Source organism: Patella vulgata, chromosome 4 (genome assembly GCF_932274485.2).
Source record: "Patella vulgata chromosome 4, xgPatVulg1.2, whole genome shotgun sequence".
Classification (NCBI taxonomy): Eukaryota; Metazoa; Mollusca; class Gastropoda; family Patellidae; genus Patella; species Patella vulgata.
Window position 1 is genome coordinate 44142806 of NC_065882.2, and position 22274 is coordinate 44165079.

General features: G+C 33.6%; 1 protein-coding gene and 1 long non-coding RNA gene across 2 annotated transcripts in view; one reads left to right on the forward strand and one right to left on the reverse strand.

Annotated features, from left to right (window-relative positions):
- LOC126818177 (stAR-related lipid transfer protein 5) overlaps positions 1 to 6019 on the reverse strand; it is a 47485-nt gene extending 41466 nt beyond the window's left edge. Inside the window, exon 1 of the mRNA XM_050545421.1 lies at positions 5829 to 6019. Coding sequence (XP_050401378.1) covers positions 5829 to 5918 — 90 coding nt within the window. The 5' untranslated portion in view covers positions 5919 to 6019. The remainder of the gene's footprint in view (positions 1 to 5828) is intronic.
- A 252-nt stretch (positions 6020 to 6271) lies between these two features.
- Positions 6272 to 16879, forward strand: LOC126818178 (uncharacterized). The gene is made up of 7 exons (XR_007679158.2): positions 6272 to 6394; positions 10263 to 10435; positions 11423 to 11520; positions 12976 to 13036; positions 14075 to 14214; positions 14621 to 14780; positions 15812 to 16879. It is a non-coding gene; the product is annotated as an uncharacterized LOC126818178 (long non-coding RNA).
- Positions 16880 to 22274: the final 5395 nt, after the last annotated feature.

A 22274-nucleotide genomic window follows, 5' to 3' on the forward strand; every position in this document is an offset into this window, starting at 1 on the left:
TGGGGAAAATATGATCTTACTCTATTTCACAGGTTTGATTAGATAAACACTCATAATATTTGTATTAACCATAGACATTATGTTATTAATATATAACACCAGAGGCTAATAACAGCAGTAATTCTCCAGTTGGTTAATCATATTACCCATCAGGCTATAACAAAGTGAGTACTGTCCCAAGATAAAGATGTTATTACGTCTTTATTCTATGTAGAATAGGCCTTTCTCAACTAATACTATCCAAATCTTTTAATACATGTAAGGCATGTCAACTATGCAATAAAAACAAGGAAACCAATTTATTAGAGCTACACATCATTTCCTTATTGGAGCGTCCTAATATATTTAATGATTGAGCTACATGTAAATGAAAGGTGTTGAATAACTTTCTTATTTTTTGCACTCCTGCATTTAATTTTTTAGAGGTTTCTATAGAAAATATTATTTTACACCTCATTAGTTTTTCAAATATGATGACATGATTGGTATTTTTGGAGTGATACATAAATATACTGCACATTGCACAATACTCACTAACAACGTAAATGAGGTAAAAATTGTTTCACATTCAGTTTGAAGGATTATCCTATCTAATCATTTTAGGCTGGTACAAAAAATGATTTCATTTCTTCTCTATATTTTGAAAAGTTGTCATTTTTAAAAAAAAGTAAATGAGCCTTTTATATCAACTTTGCAAGACACATAAATTTCTGGGATCTTTTTCTTCATATCACCATCTTCAGTAGTCTGATTGATGCAGAAAAGTTGGATAATAGACCATATTTTATTTCATTTCTTCAAATTAGTTGAGGACAGGAAATAAAAGATTTAATTTCTTCTTTGGCAGGTATCTTTATTGTGCATTACAATTAATTAGGTCTACTTAGTTTATTTTGAATACTATTTTTGGTACAGCTGAAACAGAGCCTTTCTAATTGAAATTATGTTTATGCACTTTGTATAATTTTAAATGCATAATATGAAGGCCATGTGTGTCTTAGTGACAGTCACACTTATTACCTAATTTCCTACACTTTTGTTAGAGCTAACATATAATAAACACAAATAGATGTAAGAAAATGTTGGCTTTTTCTCAGTTAGAACAAATCCTTTGAGAAAAATAAAACAGTTTTGATGGCTGAAGTATGTGCTAATAGAGATATTTTGTGACATGTTGGCTTTTTCTCAGTTAGAACAAATCCTTTGACAAAAATAAAACAGTTTTGATGGCTGAAGTATACTATTCAAAAAAAGTAGGGGATATTTGATTTTGGGGGCATAATACTAAAATATGCAAATGACTACGAAAAAAGTCACTATAAAACCTAACAGAAGAAACATTTCCAGTTACATGTGACGCCCAAACGCACCAATAGCTACCGCATGGAATGCAGGTGATGCTTGGAATCATCATGGGGGTCCAACCCAAGATTTGCAGGACTCTGACTTTGAATGTTACAGTCATTGTGGCATTGAATTCCAGGGTGGAAACATCAGTTTAATTGTTTTAGTGACCAGAAAACAAATTTTGATATGCGTCGGCTTACCCAAAATGAAAGGTTACGTGCCCTTGGCATGCTACAGATCGGCACAACACAGGCGGTTGTGGTGCGGACGATGAATGTTTCTCAGTCTGTCATAAGCAGGCTATGGTCCAGATACCGTGATACACAATCTGTACAGGACAGACCACGCTCAGGTCGACCAAGGGCGACAACCCAAGCACAGGATCGATTTATCCGTACCTTGGCCTTGAGAAATCGTGTCATCACAGCAAATAAGATCAGCGCTCGTCTTCAAACAGACACTGGTGTGAGAGTGAGTGGCCAGACGATTCGGAATCGACTGCATAGGGGTCACCTTCGCGCCCGACGTCCTCGCGTGATCCCTTGTTTGAGAGATCATCACATTCAGGCAAGACGTCGTTGGTGTAGGGATCGTCAACACTGGGATAATCGACGCTGGAGCAATGTGATGTTTTCAGATGAGTCAAGGTTCACTGTTGATTTTTTGGACAGACGTAGGAGGGTGTGGCGTCGTCGAAACGAGCGCTTCCAAGACGTTAACGTCATCAGACATGATCGATTTGGGGGTGGTTCTGTTATGGTGTGGGGAGGCATCACTGTTGCTGGAAGAACGGCTTTACATGTTGTTGCAGGGCGTGTTACAGGCCAGTACTACCGGGACAACATCTTGACAGTCCATGTTGTGCCGTTCGCACGACGTCATGGCCGCCGTTTCATCTTCCAGGATGACAACGCAAGATGTCACAGGGCCAGGATCGTTACAGGTTACCTCCAACAACAGAACATCACCACATTACCTTGGCCAGCACTGAGTCCCGACCTCTCCCCCATCGAGCATGTCTGGGACATGCTTGGACAGAGGTTACGTCAACGTCAACAACGTCCTGCCAATGTCCAAGAACTTGCTGCTGCGTTGGAACAGGAATGGGACAATCTGGACCAAAATGACCTTAGACGTCTCATTAGGAGTATGCCACGTCGGATCAATGCTTGTTTGGCAAACAGAGGAGGATTTACCCGTTACTGACTTGGTTGTGATGCTGTGGTAACTTTGCTGTTTGACCCCTGGTATCATTTTACCCTTATAATGGTCAGTCTGTGCCTTACTTAGTCTAACGATCATTTGGAATAAATCGATGAATGTGAACTTCATTTCATTTTGTCATTTGTTTCTTCGTCAGTTTCATTAGGTGACTTTAATAACACTTAAAAATCAAATATCCCCTACTTTTTTTGAATAGTATATGTGCTAATAGAGATATTTTGTGACATTTATTTGACACCATCATTTACAAGGGATTTGTCAACTGTCAACTGACAATAGTACATGTTATGAATAAATAATAATTAGAATAAAGTACATGAAATATCAATAGCCAAATGTGCTTTAAGTACAGTATAACAATCTGACTAAAACACAAATCCTATTTCGTTTTGTTTTTTATAGTTCAAAATTTTGTTTTACTTGCCTTCACTATACTAGGATCTGGAAGAGTTGTTATATAACCCGCCCTCTGGTTGCTGCGAGGGATTAGCCAATGAAATTTTCTGTTGAGGCGAGTTCTTGGCGCGTGGTGCACGGAACTGTGGGTAGACATTCACAGAAAAGACAAAGCGAAAGTTGTATTTTCAAACACCCATGATCCACTTGGATCATCAACGTGGACTGGTTAATTAAATGTCTGACGTCACAGGGTCAAAAGCCACTTGTGTGACCCAAGGCGCGACTGGTCAGACCTTCCTGTAGTGGAGGCCATCGAAAGTATAAAAACAAGTCAACAGTGAGGCTGATGTCCCCCGCCGAAATCTCCAAATAAATAGATGACACATATTAATTAATCACACATCTATTTTTTTCAAAAGTATCGAGCAATAAAATTGATAATCAACTATACACTAAGTTTCATCACTCTCTATCAGATAGAATCACAGTTATCTTGTCCCAAAGCATCGACCAAGGAAATTGCTTATCTCTGCTTAGCTTTAGCTCGATATGTTAATCATTGAACTCAGTCAAGGCGAACATCTACATCCATTAGAAGCAGAGTTGTTATGTTCCAAAGTCTTGACCAATCAAAATACTTATTGCTCCTTAGCCTAAGCAGACAATTCTCATCATCGAACTTAGTCAAGGTATTGATGTAATGAAACTATACACCAAGTTTCATTACTCTCACTTAATTAGAACTTAAGTTATGGACATTGTGTCCCAAAGAATCAACCAATGAAATTGCTTATCTCTACTTACCATAAGCAGAAAATGCTCATCTTTGCACTCTATCAAGGCATTGACCTCATAAACACCTACACCAAGTTTGAACATTCTAGCTCAATTAGAAGGAGAATTATTGTGTTCCAAAGTCTCGGCCAATCAAATTGCTTATAGCTCTGCTTACCTTGAGCAGAAAATGCTCAATATCGAACTTAGTCAAGGTATTGATGTAATGAAACTATACACCAAGTTTCATCACTCTCACTTAATTGGAACTAAAGTTATCGTGTCCCAAAGCATCAACCAATCAAATTGCTTATCTCTACTTACCCTAAGCATAAAATGCTCATCTTCACACTTCATCAAGGCATTGACCTAATAAACACCTACACCAAGTTTGAACAATTTAGCTCGATTAGAAGGAGATTTATTGTGTTCCAAAGTCTCAGCCAATCAAATTGCTTATCGCTCTGCTTACCCTGAGCAGAAAATGCTCATTATCGAACTTAGTCAAGGCATTGATGTAATGAAACTATACACCAAGTTTCATCACTTTCACTTAATTAGAACTAAAGTTATCGTGTCCCAAAGCATCAACCAATCAAATTGCTTATCTCTGCTTACCCTAAGCAGAAAATCCTCATCTTCGAACTCCATCAAGGCATTGACCTAATAAACACCTACACCAAGTTTGAACATGCTAGGTCAATCAGAAGGAGAGTTATTGTGTCCCAAAAAGTGTGACGGACAGACAGACCCATTTTAATAGTCCCCTGCTTTCTTCGAAAGGTGGGGGATAAAAAACGAAAAGAAATATAGATCTGTATTTTAATTAGATTGACATTATGAGAAATGTCCTTTGTTGAGTATCCTTTAACAAAAATACATTAATTTGATTAATAAAAAAGTACTTGACATGAGTGTATTCAAATCTGATTATATGCAAAACAAGAAATAAATCAGTCAGTCTACTCATGAAACAGCCAGTCTACTGACATATTTTATATGTATGTTAAAATTTAGGAGTTTTTCATATTAATTACATGTATCTATTGGTTTTCAAGTTTAGTTATGGATTGTGCAAAGTACTTTGATCAAATTAGTTCTTTGTTCAGAATCTCGATAATTCATCGTTAATATGATATTACATAATAAAATAAATATTACTTGGTGAAAATTATGTTTTTTGTTTTAATTTGAGTGATTAAAAAATAAATAACAAATTTCAATTGTATAAACTTTAAAGAAAATGTAATAAATGCGGGCTGATGAATATTCAACTGATGCAGACATGTGGTGCACTTAATACACACACAGAAACACACTATCTTTTGTTCTTTTTATTAAAATTTGTTTTCCAATTTGAAATGATATCAGCATGTTACAAAATTTTAAAAAAATATAAAAATTAAAATTTCTATGAAAAAATCTGACAAGCTATATGCTGTTATATTAGCAAATCTTAACATAATGCATTGATCGAAAAAATTGTGATTTTATCGATTTGGAGCTTATGATTCGTGATTAATGTTCCATACCTAATGGCAAATGTAACCATACTAAAGCCCGACCATGAATATTGTGGATACAGAAAATAGAGCAAAAATATATTACATTCAATATTAAAATTCAGAATATTATTATGTACTGTCATTGCTGTCATTGCTACAGGACAGACTGTGTAGGCTACAAATACACCACAATGTCATCTTTCTGATTATAAAACTATGAAATTAGCTTTTAACAATTTTTTTGTTAAAACTCATGTATGGGCAAATATCTAAACTAAAATGCCAGTTGAGATATTTAAAATTTATATAAACTTAGTTTTTATTCTTTATATATAAGTATTGAAACTTAAATAATTTAGATGGATGAGTGAGAAAAAGTTTTCATGACAGCTGGTGTCATATTCAATAAATAAATTCTGCACAATAATTTTAGCTTTAAAACAAAACAATTCATTGTAACTGTACCAACAAACAAAGCAATCCAAATATAACGGTGTCCATGACTGTCATCACAACTGACATTTATACTCTAATGATGTAAAACTCTTTTATGAACAATATTATATTAATTAAACTTACTGTTTTTTTCGCCACTTCCCAACCACTGTCATCTTTCATGTAACCTTGAAGAATATCAGCAGTTTTATTGGCAATTTCCCTAAAATCCATATTATTGCTGTAGACTTTTCCGGCGTTTAGTGTAGCTTAGTCGCTTGAGTTATGCAGTCTGTCGGTAAAAATGCTCTTTATTGCAATGCTCGCCAGACAAACCCCCACATGTGACATATAACCCCAAGGTCGAAGTTGAAAGGTTAAAGGCTGGGGACCGTTTGTTGGTGTATTATATACACATGTAGTTAGTAATGTGTTGTTAAGAAATAAAGGATTTTTTTAAAAAAATATATATATATATTATTACAAAGATAAAATTATCTAGTTGTTTCTAGTCATCTGACTTAAAGCACCGACATATGTATCAAAATATTTGCTTATTTCAACTTACAAAAATGAATAAGTACTCCCTTCTAGAAATCATAACATTTATCGAATCGTTACACATACAAGAACAGAATGGATGGTAACAATGGATATCGAAACTTCTTTGGTTCTTATCGAAGACCTTACGATCGGAAGGGCAGAAATGAGTAAGTTTCGGAAACCAATATTACTAGTACTAGTAGTATTACATTAGCCAATTGCATTGGTATTCGTCAAACAGTTAGGATTAGTTAGTTCGACTAGTCCTCTTCTTAATTGTAATTTTTTTCCAACTTTTTCTACAAATCAGATTATTCTTTAAATTTATTAAAATTGAATCACTTCCCACACTTTTTGTTAATGGTAAATAACCACTCTCTCAACTGTCACATTTTACTTGTTAAGTTCGGTAGCCAGGTATTTGTCTAGTTCAGCTCTGAACGTAGGTCTCATACTGATCGAGAGAGATTGGGTTTAACGTCCACTCCACACAAACTAGGTCATTTCGGGACCAACATGTTACATATGGTTTAATTTTATTTCGATTTTACTTGTCTTTACTACACTTGGATCTGGAAGCGTTGTTATTTAACTCGTGTTCTGCTTGAAATGAGGGGTCATCCAATCAAATGGTCTGTCGAATCGAGCGTTTGACCTTTTTTGCGCGGAACTGTGGGTAGACATTTGCAGCAATAGAAATCAAAACAAAGCAAAAGTAGATAAAAAATACATGGCGGTCGCTAATTACTAATTGGTTAATCGAATGACTGACGTAATCGAGTCAAATGTCACTTGCTTGGTACCTGACGTCATAGAATGTGAACTCCCGCTATAACATGTTAGATCTACATGTAGTGTAGGCCATCGAAAGTATAAAATACGAAACGAAATATAGATCTATATTTTAATTAGATTGGCGTCACTAGATTCTGAATTATAGTACAGACACTTCCCACCTTCAACACACACACCCTACAGTATATCATACAATCACAACAATAAAATCTCTAAAGCTAGTAGTGTGAAAGATCACAAAGTACTAACACCAACAGGATTAAGGAAAAAAATATATAGTAATCTTGATCGCACTAGCCTAATGTGTTTTCATTTCATCAATTACCAATATTAGTTTTGACAAATTAGCATCCATTATGTCTGGGCAGTTTGCATATTTTGCAATGACTTTTGGAATGACTCATGAAAGGGAATGATATTGAATGGGACTATGGGACGTTAATTTTTTTTTGTCAGTTGTAGATAATTTTATTTTAAAATATGATTGTCATGTTTGTAGTTTCATAATTTATTGAACATCATCAATTTATTCTGAAATAACTTCTTTGTATTTACAGTAGTGGCATTTAGTAATTGAACAGGAACATGCTCAAACTTATTATTATTTCATTTGTAAATTGTGTTACTCTAAAATAAAAATAAGCTAGCATGTGGAATTGACAATAAAGCAGCATGGGTTGTGGTGAGGATGGTGAAGACAATTTATATTTCTGTTTTATTTCCAATTTTAATGGGCTAAATCAGTTACTTAGATAAGAAAAATGTTTGTAGAATCATATATCTTTGGAATACCGGTATTGCTATTTTAGACTTAGCTTTAATTTAAAATTAAATTATTTGGAATTTTTTTAAATAAAAATATTGCCTCAGTGCTTTTATTGGTCAGACATATTTATTGCATTTTTCTAAAAAAATAACTTAGTTCATTTAATTTATTTTAAGTTGACAAGATTCATTAAAGATAATAATCAGTATCAACAACAACATCCTGTAGGCCTACCCTTTGACCGACATATTTGGAAAATGTACAGTAGTGAATAAACAATAGTACCGGGGTATCTGTAGTTATTGTTAATCTATGACCAAATATTTAGCAGTGTTCATGTGATGTATAACAAATAGAATCAAGCATCCCAATTATGCCACCTGATTTATAGTGGACACAATAAATTGAGTTCACTTACAAACTACCACGACCACTGACAATATCAATATATTAAAAGACTGAACAGTTACATGCTCAGTTCTAGATATGGCATGAATGGGGCAAGTTTGAAAACAAAATTTCATGATGATACATTCAAGTTTTTTTTTAATGTAATGGTACTGTGGAATAATAATTGTATACATGTACCAAAAAATGTAAGTAAAATGTGTTTTCATGGAAACACAAAAGACGATTAAATCCAAGAAATTTATAATTAGCAAAAGGCACCCACCCAGCAATATAAAGTTATTTTACAAAGGTTCAGGGCGGGATAATGAATCAAAACAAACAAATCAGAAATTTTAAATGAATACCCTTTTAAGACAAATATTGGTTTCCGGAAGTGGTTATTATTAGTTAATCCAATAATGATTGAGAAAGGTCAGTACATGATTGAGCATTACAGAACTGAAAATTTTAATGTGAAAATGCCAATAAATTTTCACTAATTGGACAAGACGAGGAGTAAGCTTTGTGCCATTTAAATAAAGTCAAATTTGTCATAAATCAGTGAATGCATTCCCTACCATATATTAAAATAAATGTCAAATTGGAAGTGTAATTATATGTTGGACGAAATCAAGCAGAGATGAGAGTAAATAATATTTTTGTAAGTTCAAATAAATATTCTGATACATTATCAGCTTTTTAAATCAGATAGTCTGTACGAATTTTACCTCGATCATTTAGAAGAGTAATTATGTTATACTGATATTACAGTATTTTAAAATAAATATAGAATTAGAAATGTAATTAAGTGTTTGATGAAATCAAGCAGAGATGGCAGTAAATAGATATATATATACAGGTAATTTCTATTTAGATAGCAAGTTATTATGAGGGCTATGATTAGTTAATAATTAGTTCATATTGTTCACTACTGTCATTGAAAAAAGCGCAAAGTTTAACTATTCACTATTCATATGCTTTTGACATTTATTTAGTTACTGTCATTATGGCAAATTCATAAAATGTTCAATTTCTTTTATTTACCTGAAACAAGATGAAATTACCAAATTTTTAAATATCGGTTCAAATAAGTTTGTCTATAATAAAGAATTACACAACATTTATTTTTTCAAGAGTAAAAAAGCTGCATTCATTTTTTAAACAGAAATATTAATTTCAACCTCAACCTCAATATCTGAAGTTAAAGAAGCTAAATCACTATTCTTGGGCACAAATTGGTCGCAACGCATATAATATGAATGTATATAAACTGATTTACATTCAATCGTTTCTATTTTTTCTGTTATTTCTATTCAGTTATGTCCGTCAAAATACGCAAAGAGTGCAAATTAAATGGCAGTCTCCGGCGTCTTGTTATTCCAGTTTACTCCGGTATTCTTCCCTTACGGGATATGTTCAGCCTCGTTGATCTAGTTGCTTCATTACAAATGGCGCTCTGAAGCATTCTGGCACGCGATTCGTGTGCCAAGTTTAAAATTTTCATTGTGTCTCATTGGCGGATCCAGAGTGGGGGTTTGGGGGGTCACAAAACAACTTTTTTTTGTGAGAAAAGTGTCATAATTGTGCTTTATCCTTTATCGTCAGATGGTGCGACAGGATGGGCACTCAAAGCGTGAGATAATGATATATGTGATATCAAAATTAATACTTTGCAAAAATAATTAAATTGAATCACAATGTCATCGTATTAATTCATAATAAAAATTGACGTCAAACAGGATGTTGGATTTCTCTGTTTAAAAAGCTCAATGTGTATATACATATATACGCCAAAATGACAATAGAGACCATTTATTTCTCAAAAAATTTCAAGGCGGGGGGGAGGGAGATACATTTTCTCAGGAACCTGGCAAACCCCCTCCTGCAAAAATTCCTGGATCTGCCCCTGTGTCTTAAACATTGGATACCAGAAGCCCATCTTTTCACTGTAGAATAACAACATCAAGACAATGTTGATTTAAGTTGACCAATAAGTCGTGTTTGCAATGTTGAAGGCAGTGGATGATACTTGGCTACTTTAATTTTGGATAGTTATATGCTTAACTATTTAATTTTCATTTCAGTGATGACTTTGATGATAGTGATGATTATGACATGAGAAACTTTGTAAGGGAATTCCGTGACATGGATGGAATGTTTGCACATTTCCATGATGACATGTCAAGACAAATGGAAGAAATAAACAGACAAATGGAAGACATGTTCAGAAACTTTGGATCTATTGACTACTCCCCAAGTAAGGATTTTCCCGCAATTGATGTCAGTGTTACCACTTACATGTTTAATGTTAAAATCTGTGTTTTTGTACCATGTCATATTTACAACATAATTGAATTATTATATAATGAAGATAGTCTTGAAGTGTTTTGTTTGTGTCGAGTTGCCTTAACCCCCGCTTCAACATTCCAACATTCTTCACAGAGATTTGATACAGTAAGCCTGCATTGTATTCTTGTATTCGTCACTTACACAAGTGAGAAAAATCTATTCAGAACACAGTGTTGGGTAAAGAATAACCAAACAATAGCTTTATAAGCAGAGGTGGATTTTCGACAGTGCTCTTTTTTACTGCTGAAAGTGCCTTTTCTCAGACCCAAATATGTCCGTTCCCAACCCGTTGCAGGGATCCCAAATGACTCAAACCATCGATTCAAACACACCAGTCTGGTCTAATTAATGCTTCCACTTTCAACCGAATTCTTGTTGTTTAGCTGACGGTGCCCTAATCCTATAGAGTGACTATAGACAGACATCTTGTGGAATCGGCGGCGTATACACTCATGTCCATCACCCATGCGCATGAGTGCAACTTGATGTAGCATTGTTTCATGTGTGGACAGTACAAAGTACAAGTTACAAGGCTTCAATAGTGAAGTGGCTAGGGAATAGATTCGTCTTTTTTCCCATCATAATGCCTTGCTCGCCCTTGACAATTTTCGAGTCGCATGTTCAACTGGCTTTTTTGCTCGATTTTAAGGCTCTTTTTCATCGATTTCCGAATGTTTACTTAGACGAAAATATCAGCCAAATAGCTCTTGGAATGGCTACAGATGCAAGGATAATTTTCTTGGAGGGACCCCCCCCCCCCCCAAAAAAAATCCCCTCTCAGTGGCATGCCCCGTCTCCGCAGTCAGTGCCCTCATTTTGCGGCGCCCCCCTCCCTTTTCAAAATTCCTAGATCCGCCCCTGATAGGTATATTATAAAACTAATTTTTTTTTCCAGAACATTATTACACGCCAGCGATTGAGTATGAAAGTCCACGAGACAAAATGTTGAAAGATCAAGATAGACCCTCCAGATTCCCTGCACGTCGATCCATTGTAAGAATTAAATCAATTATAGAATTTTTCTTGTAATTCTCATGACAGTGACACAATAAAGTACAAACAGTAGTGAGTAATAGGGTTGTGGGGAAGAAGACTAGGTCATCAACTTCCTGCACCCCTTGCACAAAAATTAAGTCAATTTGTTTCAGTGGGGAAAAAAAAAAGATTATTTATCTGAGAAATTTTTAATTAGCGAATGGCAATTACTACAACAAGTTGATGTGTGTGCAAAGTTTAAAAAATCATCTTGAATGGTTCCTGAAATAATACTTCTCTTTAAAAAAAACAACACGGATGGAGATTAAGTATCACTCTCCTTGATTTGCCGCAGGATAATGAAAATTGCTGTTAATCCAGTTGAGACAAAGAAAAATCCCCTATATAAGATCTAACCGAAATAATTTCTGGACATTTGTGGAGAAAAGTGTTCTGTGAAAAGAAGAAATGATGAAGTATAATGCTATCCTCGTAAATAACATATGTACTGGTAATGATTATCATTTTAAAATGTATCTTTGACAAAACTACATAGATAACAAACAATATGTTGAAATAATCAATTTCAGTAATCAAAATGACTGGCATTGTTAATACAATAGAGCATGGCTTAGGAGAAAGGTTATTTATCCTGTCTGCTATAATAATTATTAATATAAATGGAAATCATTACCTCCTTAAATTGTCTTTATTATATTGGTGCGTGTACTTGAATTTAGTTTTAATGACAATTAAAGTAGCTAAGTCTCTAACTCAATATCATCCAAAATCTTCAACATTGAAAACACAAATTATTTGTCAATTTAAATCAACATTGATGCTGTGATCTTACCGGAAAAAGATGGGCTTCTGATATCCAATATTTAAGACAAAATAAACATTTTGCCATTGGTACACGAATCGTGTACCATAATGCGTTTCAGCCCAGTTCTAGCAAGAGACTCGAGGAATGAGGCTAGACATATTGCACCAAACCAAACGGCGTATGTAGACTGGAATAACCAGGCGCTAGAAATTTGCATTCGATTGAGACTGCGGGCTTATTTCGCGGAACATAACTGATTTGAAATTAGAGTAAAAACGGAAACCATTGAATGTATATCAGTTTATATGTCTAGGTCCCAAATATTAGCAATTTAGCTCCTTTAAAGTTAGTTATTATCTTACTGAACATTTCTGAAAATATTTTTTTTACTTGGGAAAGTTTCTCAGAGGATTTCTATTTATTTCTGGGTAAAAAAGCTTAATACAAGATTGTCCATTTGTTTGAGTTGTTTGTGCTAATCCTGAAAATATATAATGAAAACAATGGGGCTTGGTCAATCATTAAGGATGTCAATTAGTTATGGTTATCGTCATTAGAATATATTTTCTAGATAAAGAAAAACGAAAGAGTTCTATCTACTCATATTCTCACTTTAATTTAGTGAATAAATATTTTTCAAATTACAGTTTGGTGATATATTCTCTACTCCAAAATGGGATTCTATAAAACCATACAGACGAGACACAGGTACTGTAACCAAATTATTACATACAGATGGAAATATGATGAAACATATACGCATACATCATAAAGCTTTTTAATGATATGTCAATAGTGATATTACTACAAAGCTACCACATAGTAATTATGGTGAAAATAGTATTTTGTCTGACATATGTATTAAAATAGCAATAGATAAATTAAAAAGGGGGATTTTAAAAATCTTCACAACTTTTTAAATTTGTCTTCTGCATGTATGCAGAGACATACTGGTTTCAAAGGCAAGCTTTCAAATGATGTAGTAGAGCACCTATATAAAAAGTTTTTCTTAGTAACTGTACTGTGCTGATTTACATATATATGTAGTTCATTTAAATTTTAAAATTCAATAGTAGGTAGAAGAATAAGCACAGCTTGTAACAGCACCTTAAAATGACTATACCTCTTTTGGGTGGGGGGGGGGGCAGTAATGTGTTGATTTGTATTGTGAAGATGGTATCTGTCTACATATAGAATTTTAAGTCCACAGATAGAGTTGACATTGAGGTATAACTGATTTTGTCTCCCACTGTCGACAAATGAAAATATAACTTAGCAAGCAATCCGCTACATATAGAATTTTAAGTCCACAGATAGAGTTGACATTGAGGTATAACTGATTTTGTCTCCCACTGTCGACAAATGAAAATATAACTTAGCAAGCAATCCGCTTAAAATTTTGAAACAAACATTTTTCGTATACCTTTAGAATTTGTCCAATCATAAATCAAAATAACAGATTAGCTAAAGCAATTCAGCCTTATATTTTGACATAAATCGAAACAGGATTAGCTCCTTAATAGTATCTATATTAATATCTGTTAAATCTACATTATTTTTATATTTTTACATATTAAAGACTTTGGTTCCAAAGGTAAATGTCGTAATTATAGAAAGAACCCTTGTAATAGTAAGTGCAAGGAGACTGCACCACACACAAGCAATTACACAAGACAAATTTACAGACAAGACACAATACGCAGAAATCACAAACAACCGTACATATCAGTTTTGTTTCTTTTTTAGATCTAGATGCAGAAGTTGCTGAAAAGAGTGTTAGTAAGATATTTGAAGAATCAAAATCAAGGGATTCTTATGGTTCACCAATGAAAATTTACTCAAAAAGTAATAGCAAATCATATTCATCGTACAGAGGACCAGATGGGGTAAGTCTTTCAAATCTCAATTTTACCAACACAAATGATTAAAATTTGACAAACATGAATGAATGAAATTTTACAAACATGAATGAATAAAATTTGACAAACATGAATGAATAAAATTTGACAAACATGAATGATTAAATGATTAAAATTTTACAAACATGAATAATTCAAACATACATGAACGGTTAAACATTTACAGACTTGAACAATTAAAATTTTACATACATAAATGATTAAAACATACTTGAATGATTAAACATGTACAGGCATGAACGATTAAAATTTTACAGACATAAATGATTAAAATTTTAAACCAATTATCAAGGTGCTAAAGAATCTGTTTGGTCAAACGTATTTCTCAGAAAAAATGTGTATAAATTAAATGGTCAGGTATTCATTTTTCCAGTTTGAAAAAGTTGAGAAACGCAGGTCAGTGAAGAACCCTGATGGAAGTGAAGAGACGATTGTTTCTCGTCAACTTGGAGATAAATCTCACACTATTATTTCCAAAAAAGATAAATATGGCCATCGGGAAACAGATGAAAAATTGGATAATCTGTATGGAGGTTAGTGTAATCAGAATCCTTCAGTTGGTATTCTCAATGGAGGTACATTTACAATACTTAACTACCATTTGGGACCAAAAAAAATTGTCTGTTTCTTGAATTTGTTGATTTTTTGTGGGATGACATTCATGACAAATAACAAATCAGACCAACTGAATTCAATATTTGTTTTTGAGTTAAATGTAAATTAAAGAGGTTTAATTCCTTCAAGAAGTCATTTATTTGATTTGTATGGCATTTTCTTATCACAGACAAGTTATAAGAAATTAGTTGAAACAAGTATTATGTGTAGCTGAATCTTTACGTTGTAAGGGAAATAACTCTTAATTGTTTTGAAGATGGGTTTTAATGACATTGGCAATATTGGATAATTCTCTCGCTATTGACGTCAATGCCATTTCTTGGTCTATAACCATGTTTTGACTTTACAATCATGTTAATGTTTATAACCACAAAGAACAGGATATGATCAAATATTTTGAAGCTAGTTAAACATCTTGATTTTTATAGGTTGAGACAATATTTTTGAATGAGATTTCTCTATAGAGACTCTATGACATGTCTGTTTACCTCCTGATCCTTCCACCTCAAAATCGTAAATACTCACCTAAACCTGGTAGAAAATGGAAATTCAAACATCCTTCCTTGATTCTAAACCAAATAGTAACATGCAAAAGGGGGAAAAAAGGGTGAACTGCTACAATTAGTTGAACTACTCATGAAATCAGGGGAAAGAATTACCAGACTTAGTAATATATATAAAATGAAAATCCCCAGTAATCCTTCCCTTCAATGTGAATGTTATACAGGTAGTTTATTATAATAGAAAACATTGCTAAATCATGGCTTGAGTTACAACAAACAGTAGAAAGCACTATATTAAACTTCTACTAAATTCAGAGTTCTTTTTAGTTTTATGATGTTTAAATCAGGTACAGCATCAACGGAACGTAAAACCCTATTCCATTAAATCACCTAATCTGGCATTAGTTGTTGTTCAATGTTAAATTTTATTTATATTCCCATTTCAGGGGACGTTCCAGAATTTCAACGAGAATGGAATAACACTAACAGAAAAGCTGATGACATAACAAGGGAAGCCTTGGCACCATTCAAAGATGATCGTTCCTACTTCCGAAAATTCCTTGGCATCCGTTGATGATTTCAAAATTTCAGAATCAAAGCTCAAATGATTCAAATGTTTGCATAGTTTTATAACAATTATGTTTTGTTTGGTGTAGTAAACTATTTTATCATTTGATAATTATTTTCTGTGATATTTTTGTTATATAATAGATTACTGTTAGACATTAGAATTATTGTGTGTTTTCCTATTTTAATTTTCATACCAAGAAAGGACAAATTATAGCTATAAACAAATGGTTATTCTATGATAATCTCCACAACTAAAAATCAAATTCTTGTTTACAAACGAGTGTTTTAGGGAATAAAAAATATATTCTATGTCGGTATTTGAATGTTATACAATTTTACATGCTTTTTATGTTGTTTTCTAATATAAAACCACTGTTATGTACATTTAGATTGGTCAATAAAAGTAACAGTTAAGTTCAACAGTTTAGTGAATTTAAGTTTTGATGTTTAATGGATTACATGTGTGTAGATAATTGGTGAACATATAATAATACTACATCATCTAGTTAGCAAGTTTTGAAAAATATTTTTGTTTGATCTTTGAATTATTTTCTTGAAATAAAAAATCAGAACGTCTGTACTGGATATTTTAGGAACTGTATATTATTTTAAGTATCTTTTGAACTTTCTTTTTCTGGAATATGCAAACTAGACTATTATGCACTTAGAAACACTCATGTGTAATGAAGCGCTATATAAATCGAATAATAATATTATTAGCCTTTTAAGGCGGTTTGGATTACAATTGTTTAACTTTATTTCAGTGAAGTTGTTGTCACAATTTTCTTGTGTTATTTGTTTCTTTTTTATATGTGATTATGTATTATTTAGATATTCCCTATTAGCTTAGCTTTTAAAGGTTTATCATTGTCAGTTGTGATATGTTAGAGGTGTATTATTAACTTGCAGAATATATTTTTAATAATAAAAGTACCAAAAATAAAGTCTTTATTTCTCATCTACGATCCTGGTCAATTAATACACCCACCTTATTGCTTTTTATACGCCCACATGGAAATGTGAAACTTCCAATCAGTAGAAACAGGAAACACAAACCAAATACAGACGGTTTGATGGGATCAATTTTGACTGAGTCAAAATGATGCATTTGATATTCAGATAAGTTGATATAAAATTTAGTTCTTCATCCCTGAAGAAGTTAGTATTTTTACTTGGTATTTGGATAAAACGATGGTTTTTTGATATTGTATTCTATTAATTATTTTACATGGAAATGTGGTCGTATATTGCCTTCGCCCCCGTCCGTCGTCCACAATTTCTTGTGAACACTCTACAGACTACATTTATTATCTGATTGTTTTGAAATTGATATATGTTGTTTGCATTAGTGAGATGAAGAATCCTATTTAATTCGAATAACTTCCGTTAATTTCGTCTGGAGATATGGCCCTTGTTTCACTTTGTTGCACCTTGTGAATGCTCTAACGACAAAAGTTATCAACCGATCTGTATGAAATTTATATGCATCATTTAAATTAGTAAAACAAAGAAGTCTATTGAATTTCAGCAATTTCCGTTAATTACATCTAGAGTTATGGCCCTTGTTTCACTTTGGTGCTTCTTGTGAACGCTCTAACAACAAAAGTTATCAACCGATCTGTATGAAATTTATATGCATCATTTAAATTAGTAAAACGAAGAAACCTATTGAATTTCAGCAATTTCCGTTAATTACAGTTAGTTTTATGGCCCTTGTTTCACTTTGTTGAATCATGTGAACGCTCTAATGACAACAGTTATCATCCGATCTGTTTGAAATTGATATGCACCATTTAAATTAGTAAAACGAAGAATCCTATTGAATTTCAGCAATTTCCTTTAATTACGCCGTGAGTTATGGCCCTTGTTTCACTTTGTTGTACCTTGTTTATGCTCTAACGACAAAAGTTATTATCCGATCTGTATCAAATTTATGTGCATCATTTAGATTAGTAAAACAAAGAAGCTTATTGAATTTCAGCAAATTCCGTTAATTACATCTAGAGTTATGGCCCTTGTTTCACTTTGTTGAATCTTTTGAACGCTCTAATGACAACAGTTATCAACCGATCTGTTTGAAATTGCTATGCATCATTTAAATTAGTGCAACAAAGATGCCTATTGAATTTCAACAATTTCCGTTAATTACACCATGAGTAATGGCCCTTTTTTCACTTTGTTGTACCTTGTGAATGCTTTAACGACAAAAGTTATTATCCAATCTGTATGAAATTTATAGGTATCGTTTAAATTAGTAAAACGAACAAGCCTATTGAGTTTCAGCAAATTTCAGTTAATTACACCTAGAGTTATGGCCCTTGTTTCACATTGTTGAATCTTGTGAACGCTTGAACGACAAAAGTTATCATCCAATCTTTATGAAATTCATATGCATCATTTAAATTAGTGAAATGAAGAAGCCTATTGAATGTCAGCAATTTCTTTCAATTACTTCTAGAGTTATGGCCCTTGTTTTACTTTGTTGAACCTTGTGAACGTTCGAACGACAAAAGTTATCATCCGATCTGTATGAAATTAATATGTATTATTTGAATTAGTAAAACGAAAAAGTCTGTCGAATTTCAACAATTTCTGTAGATTACTTCCAGAGTTACAGCCCTTCTTTTAGTTTTTAGAACCTTGTGAACCCGACGAAAATTATAATGTCATCTGTATGAAATTGTCTATTAAATGCCCCCTAATTACCTACAAAAGAACAAATATACGACAACTCTTGTCGACCGCTCGGACGATTTAGCTGCTGTGGGCGTTATGTTTAGTTGCCTGGCAACCCATCTTTATGTGTGCCTTCTCTTGTAGGTTTTGAGGAGAACTATGGTCAACAAATTTAAAGTCGAGTGAAAACAAGATAGATCTAAGAGTTGCATAATGGTCTATACGTAATCATTGAACAAATTAATAAAACAAATTATTATTACTGCATGAGATCTATCAAGGGACAAATGGCCCCCAATTTCCATTTTCAATGGCTTTCTATATTCAGTATTTGTACTGTACATGTAATATCTTTAAGATATTTTTATGTTGAGCGGATACTGGAAAAGAATCATATATTTTTAAGGAAGGCGCTTACCAAAGTTCTGGGGTTGATCCCGGTGTTGCCGAGTCTAGTCATTTGGATGGTAAAAAAACCAGCATCACCTGTACATTTTGTAGTACATGTATGATGTAAAAGAACCCTTAGCAGTTGGAAATCTAGTTCATTGCAATCAGTAGATAATTACGGTCTCTGTAAATGTGTGGTAACCTGATATCTCCGGAAATACATCTATTTGCTGCATTATTCTACCATTCCTCTATAACGATAGGTCTATTGTCTAAACTATAACACTGACCAAATCATATACCTGCTGTCTAAACTATAACACTGATCAGATCATATACCTACTGTCTAAAAGATCATCAGAATATTAAGAAAGAAAATGTTTTAGGCCAAAAAATGTCATGGATTTATTTAACATTGAAGTCAATGCGGGAATATAAATATTCGTCTGACTCCATAATAAGTAGGATAAGAGTTGTCTTTGTTGCTTTTATCTTCTATAAATTACTTACCCCTACGCACCCCCCCCCCCCATCCGCCTTCCGAAGAAAGCAACGGACTATCTGTCTGCCCGTCACACTTTTTGGGACACAATAACTCTATTTCTAATTGAGCTAGAATGTTCAGGTGTTCAGGTGTAGGTGTTTATTAGGTCAATGCCTTGATGGAGTTTGAAGATAAACATTTTCCGCTTAGGGTAAGCAGAGATAAGCAATTTGATTGGTTGATGCTTTGGGTCACAATAACTTTAGTTCTAATTAAGTGAGAGTGATGAAACTTGGTGTATAGTTTCATTACATCATGACCTTGACTAAGTTCGATAATGAGCATTTTCTGCTCAGGGTAAGCAGAGCGATAAGCAATTTGATTGGTCGAGACTTTGGATCACAATAACTCTACTTTTAATTGAGCTAGAACGTTCATAGCCACGAGAACGTAACTAAAAACGCTGAGATATATACTGATGTGCTTGTTTTTAGCTACGATTGGTTGCCTTTGGTTCCAAGTGGCAAACTCAATTTCTTTATTAATGCATTTACCATCTTAAAAATAAGTTAATTAGTACTTAGTACTTATTAGTACTTATTACGCATATGCAGTCTAATCTACTGAAACAACATTCATTTATCAGCAAATATTGACAATAAAGTAAATCAAGCAATGTTTTTATCAAAATTGATTCGGACGTTCATAATACGGCGTTACTATTGCGCAACTCTGATCAGAGTACTTTGATTGGCTATTGCACACGAGGCCGCGCCTTTATGTGTTACAGACGTAAATTTAAAATGTCGGAAAAAGCAATCTATACTGTCGCTTTGATTTAAAAAGAGGGGATTTGTACCCGTTTCAGGTAGGATTATATGCTTAATTGTAGTTGGGTGTGGCAGAAATATTATAAATAACAATAATGAATCGTTGTTTTGATTAAAAATATTGTCAATTTTGTTTACAAATGCCGGGTGCGAATCGCTCCCGCATGTGCTACATTGACGCCAATAGCACCAATTCGTATCTCGAAACAACGGATGGGTGGAGAGATAATTTAAGGTTTGTTATCTAGAACGTTCAAACTTGGTGTTGGTGTTTATTAGGCCAATGTCTTGATGGAGTTCGAAGATAGGGCATTTTCTGTTTGGGGTAACAGCAAGCAATCTGATTAGTTGATGCTTTGAGGCCAATAACTTTGGTTTTAATTAAGTGAGAGTGATGAAACTCCGAGTATAGATTTATTATATCATTACCCTGAGCACGTTTGATGATGAAAGTGTTCTGCTTAGGCTAAGGATCGATAAGCAATTTGATTGGTCAAGACTTTGGAACATAACAACTCTGCTTTTAATTGAGGTAGAATGTTTAAACTTCTTTAACTTGATGTTGATGTTCATTGGGTAAATGTCTTGACTAAGTTCAATGATAAACATTTCGACCTAAAGCTAAGCAGAGATAAGCAATTTGATTGTTTGATGCTTTGGGACACGATAATCTTGATTCTATCTGATAAAGAGTGGTGAAACTATATATATAGTGTACCGGGTATAGTTTGATTGCTTGATACTTTTGAAAAAAATAAATGTGCGATAAATTAATATGTGTCATCTATTTATTTTGGGATTTCGGCGGGGGGCATCAGCCTCACTGTTGGCTTGTTTATCAGAAAAAGAGTTAGAGACCATCTCATCTAGTATAAAAAGAAAGAAAAAACTCTACGCATTTTAGGAATTTAATTTACAGAAAATATAAAGTTAATGTGGCGCATTATATGTCCAGCAGGACCCTGCGCTGAATATCCACAGATAACTAGTACCGATATCATTTCAGTTATAAATATTAGGGAGAAACTGTTATAGTATAAATCTATGGGAGAACGCTAAATCGGAGACGGTCCTGCACATTTTAGCACGACGTCATATTATGTGGATTGTGATTAGAACTTGCAGATTTCGTCAAAATCTCGAGATGTAAACAGGGCTAGCGCTAACTCTAACCCTGGACCAAGCTTAACCCTTACCCACAGAACTGTACTAGAATACAATCAATATATGCCTTACCCATGGCCTTTCCCTAACGCACAATCCACATAATATGACGCCATATGTGCAGGACCGTCTCCGATCTAGTGTTCTCCAATTATCGGCCGAGCGGAAATATACTGCGGATCAGTTTGAGAACGACCGGATACAGATGAGTTTGGGGAAAATCAAAATTAGTTTTAACATAATTAAGGCACAGTAAAATCGAAACTATTAATTAAATTGTACAAACTAGTAGTAAATTCTTGAAATTATATTTTGACCTATGGAAATTGAATAAAACATTATTATTGTTATCACTGCAGATCTATTATCAACCTTATCCCTTATGTTTTATAATTTCTTCATCCGTTTTATTTCTGTCTCAGATTCAGAATACACAATATGTATGAACCATAGCAGACACCACATTTTCTATGTAAAACAGGTTAGAATGGCGAAGAAATCAATGAAAAAAACGAGTTCCTTAGGCCTAGTAGAGAATAAACAGAAATCTCAAGAAACGCCCGAAGATGAAATTACGACAAAAAGATCATTGGATGTGGCAGAACAAGCTTCGGCTACTGTCCGAGAATTGAATAATGTGGTAAGTTGAAAGCTGGATAAACTGTTCCAGAACTTCCACTACCGGTATTCTTATTCTAGGCCTATCAACACAAGTTCACCAAGTGGTGCAGTACGTTGATCCGGCTACTTAGGGTTAGGGATAGGGTTAGTAGTGGAAATAAAAAGTAGCCGGGT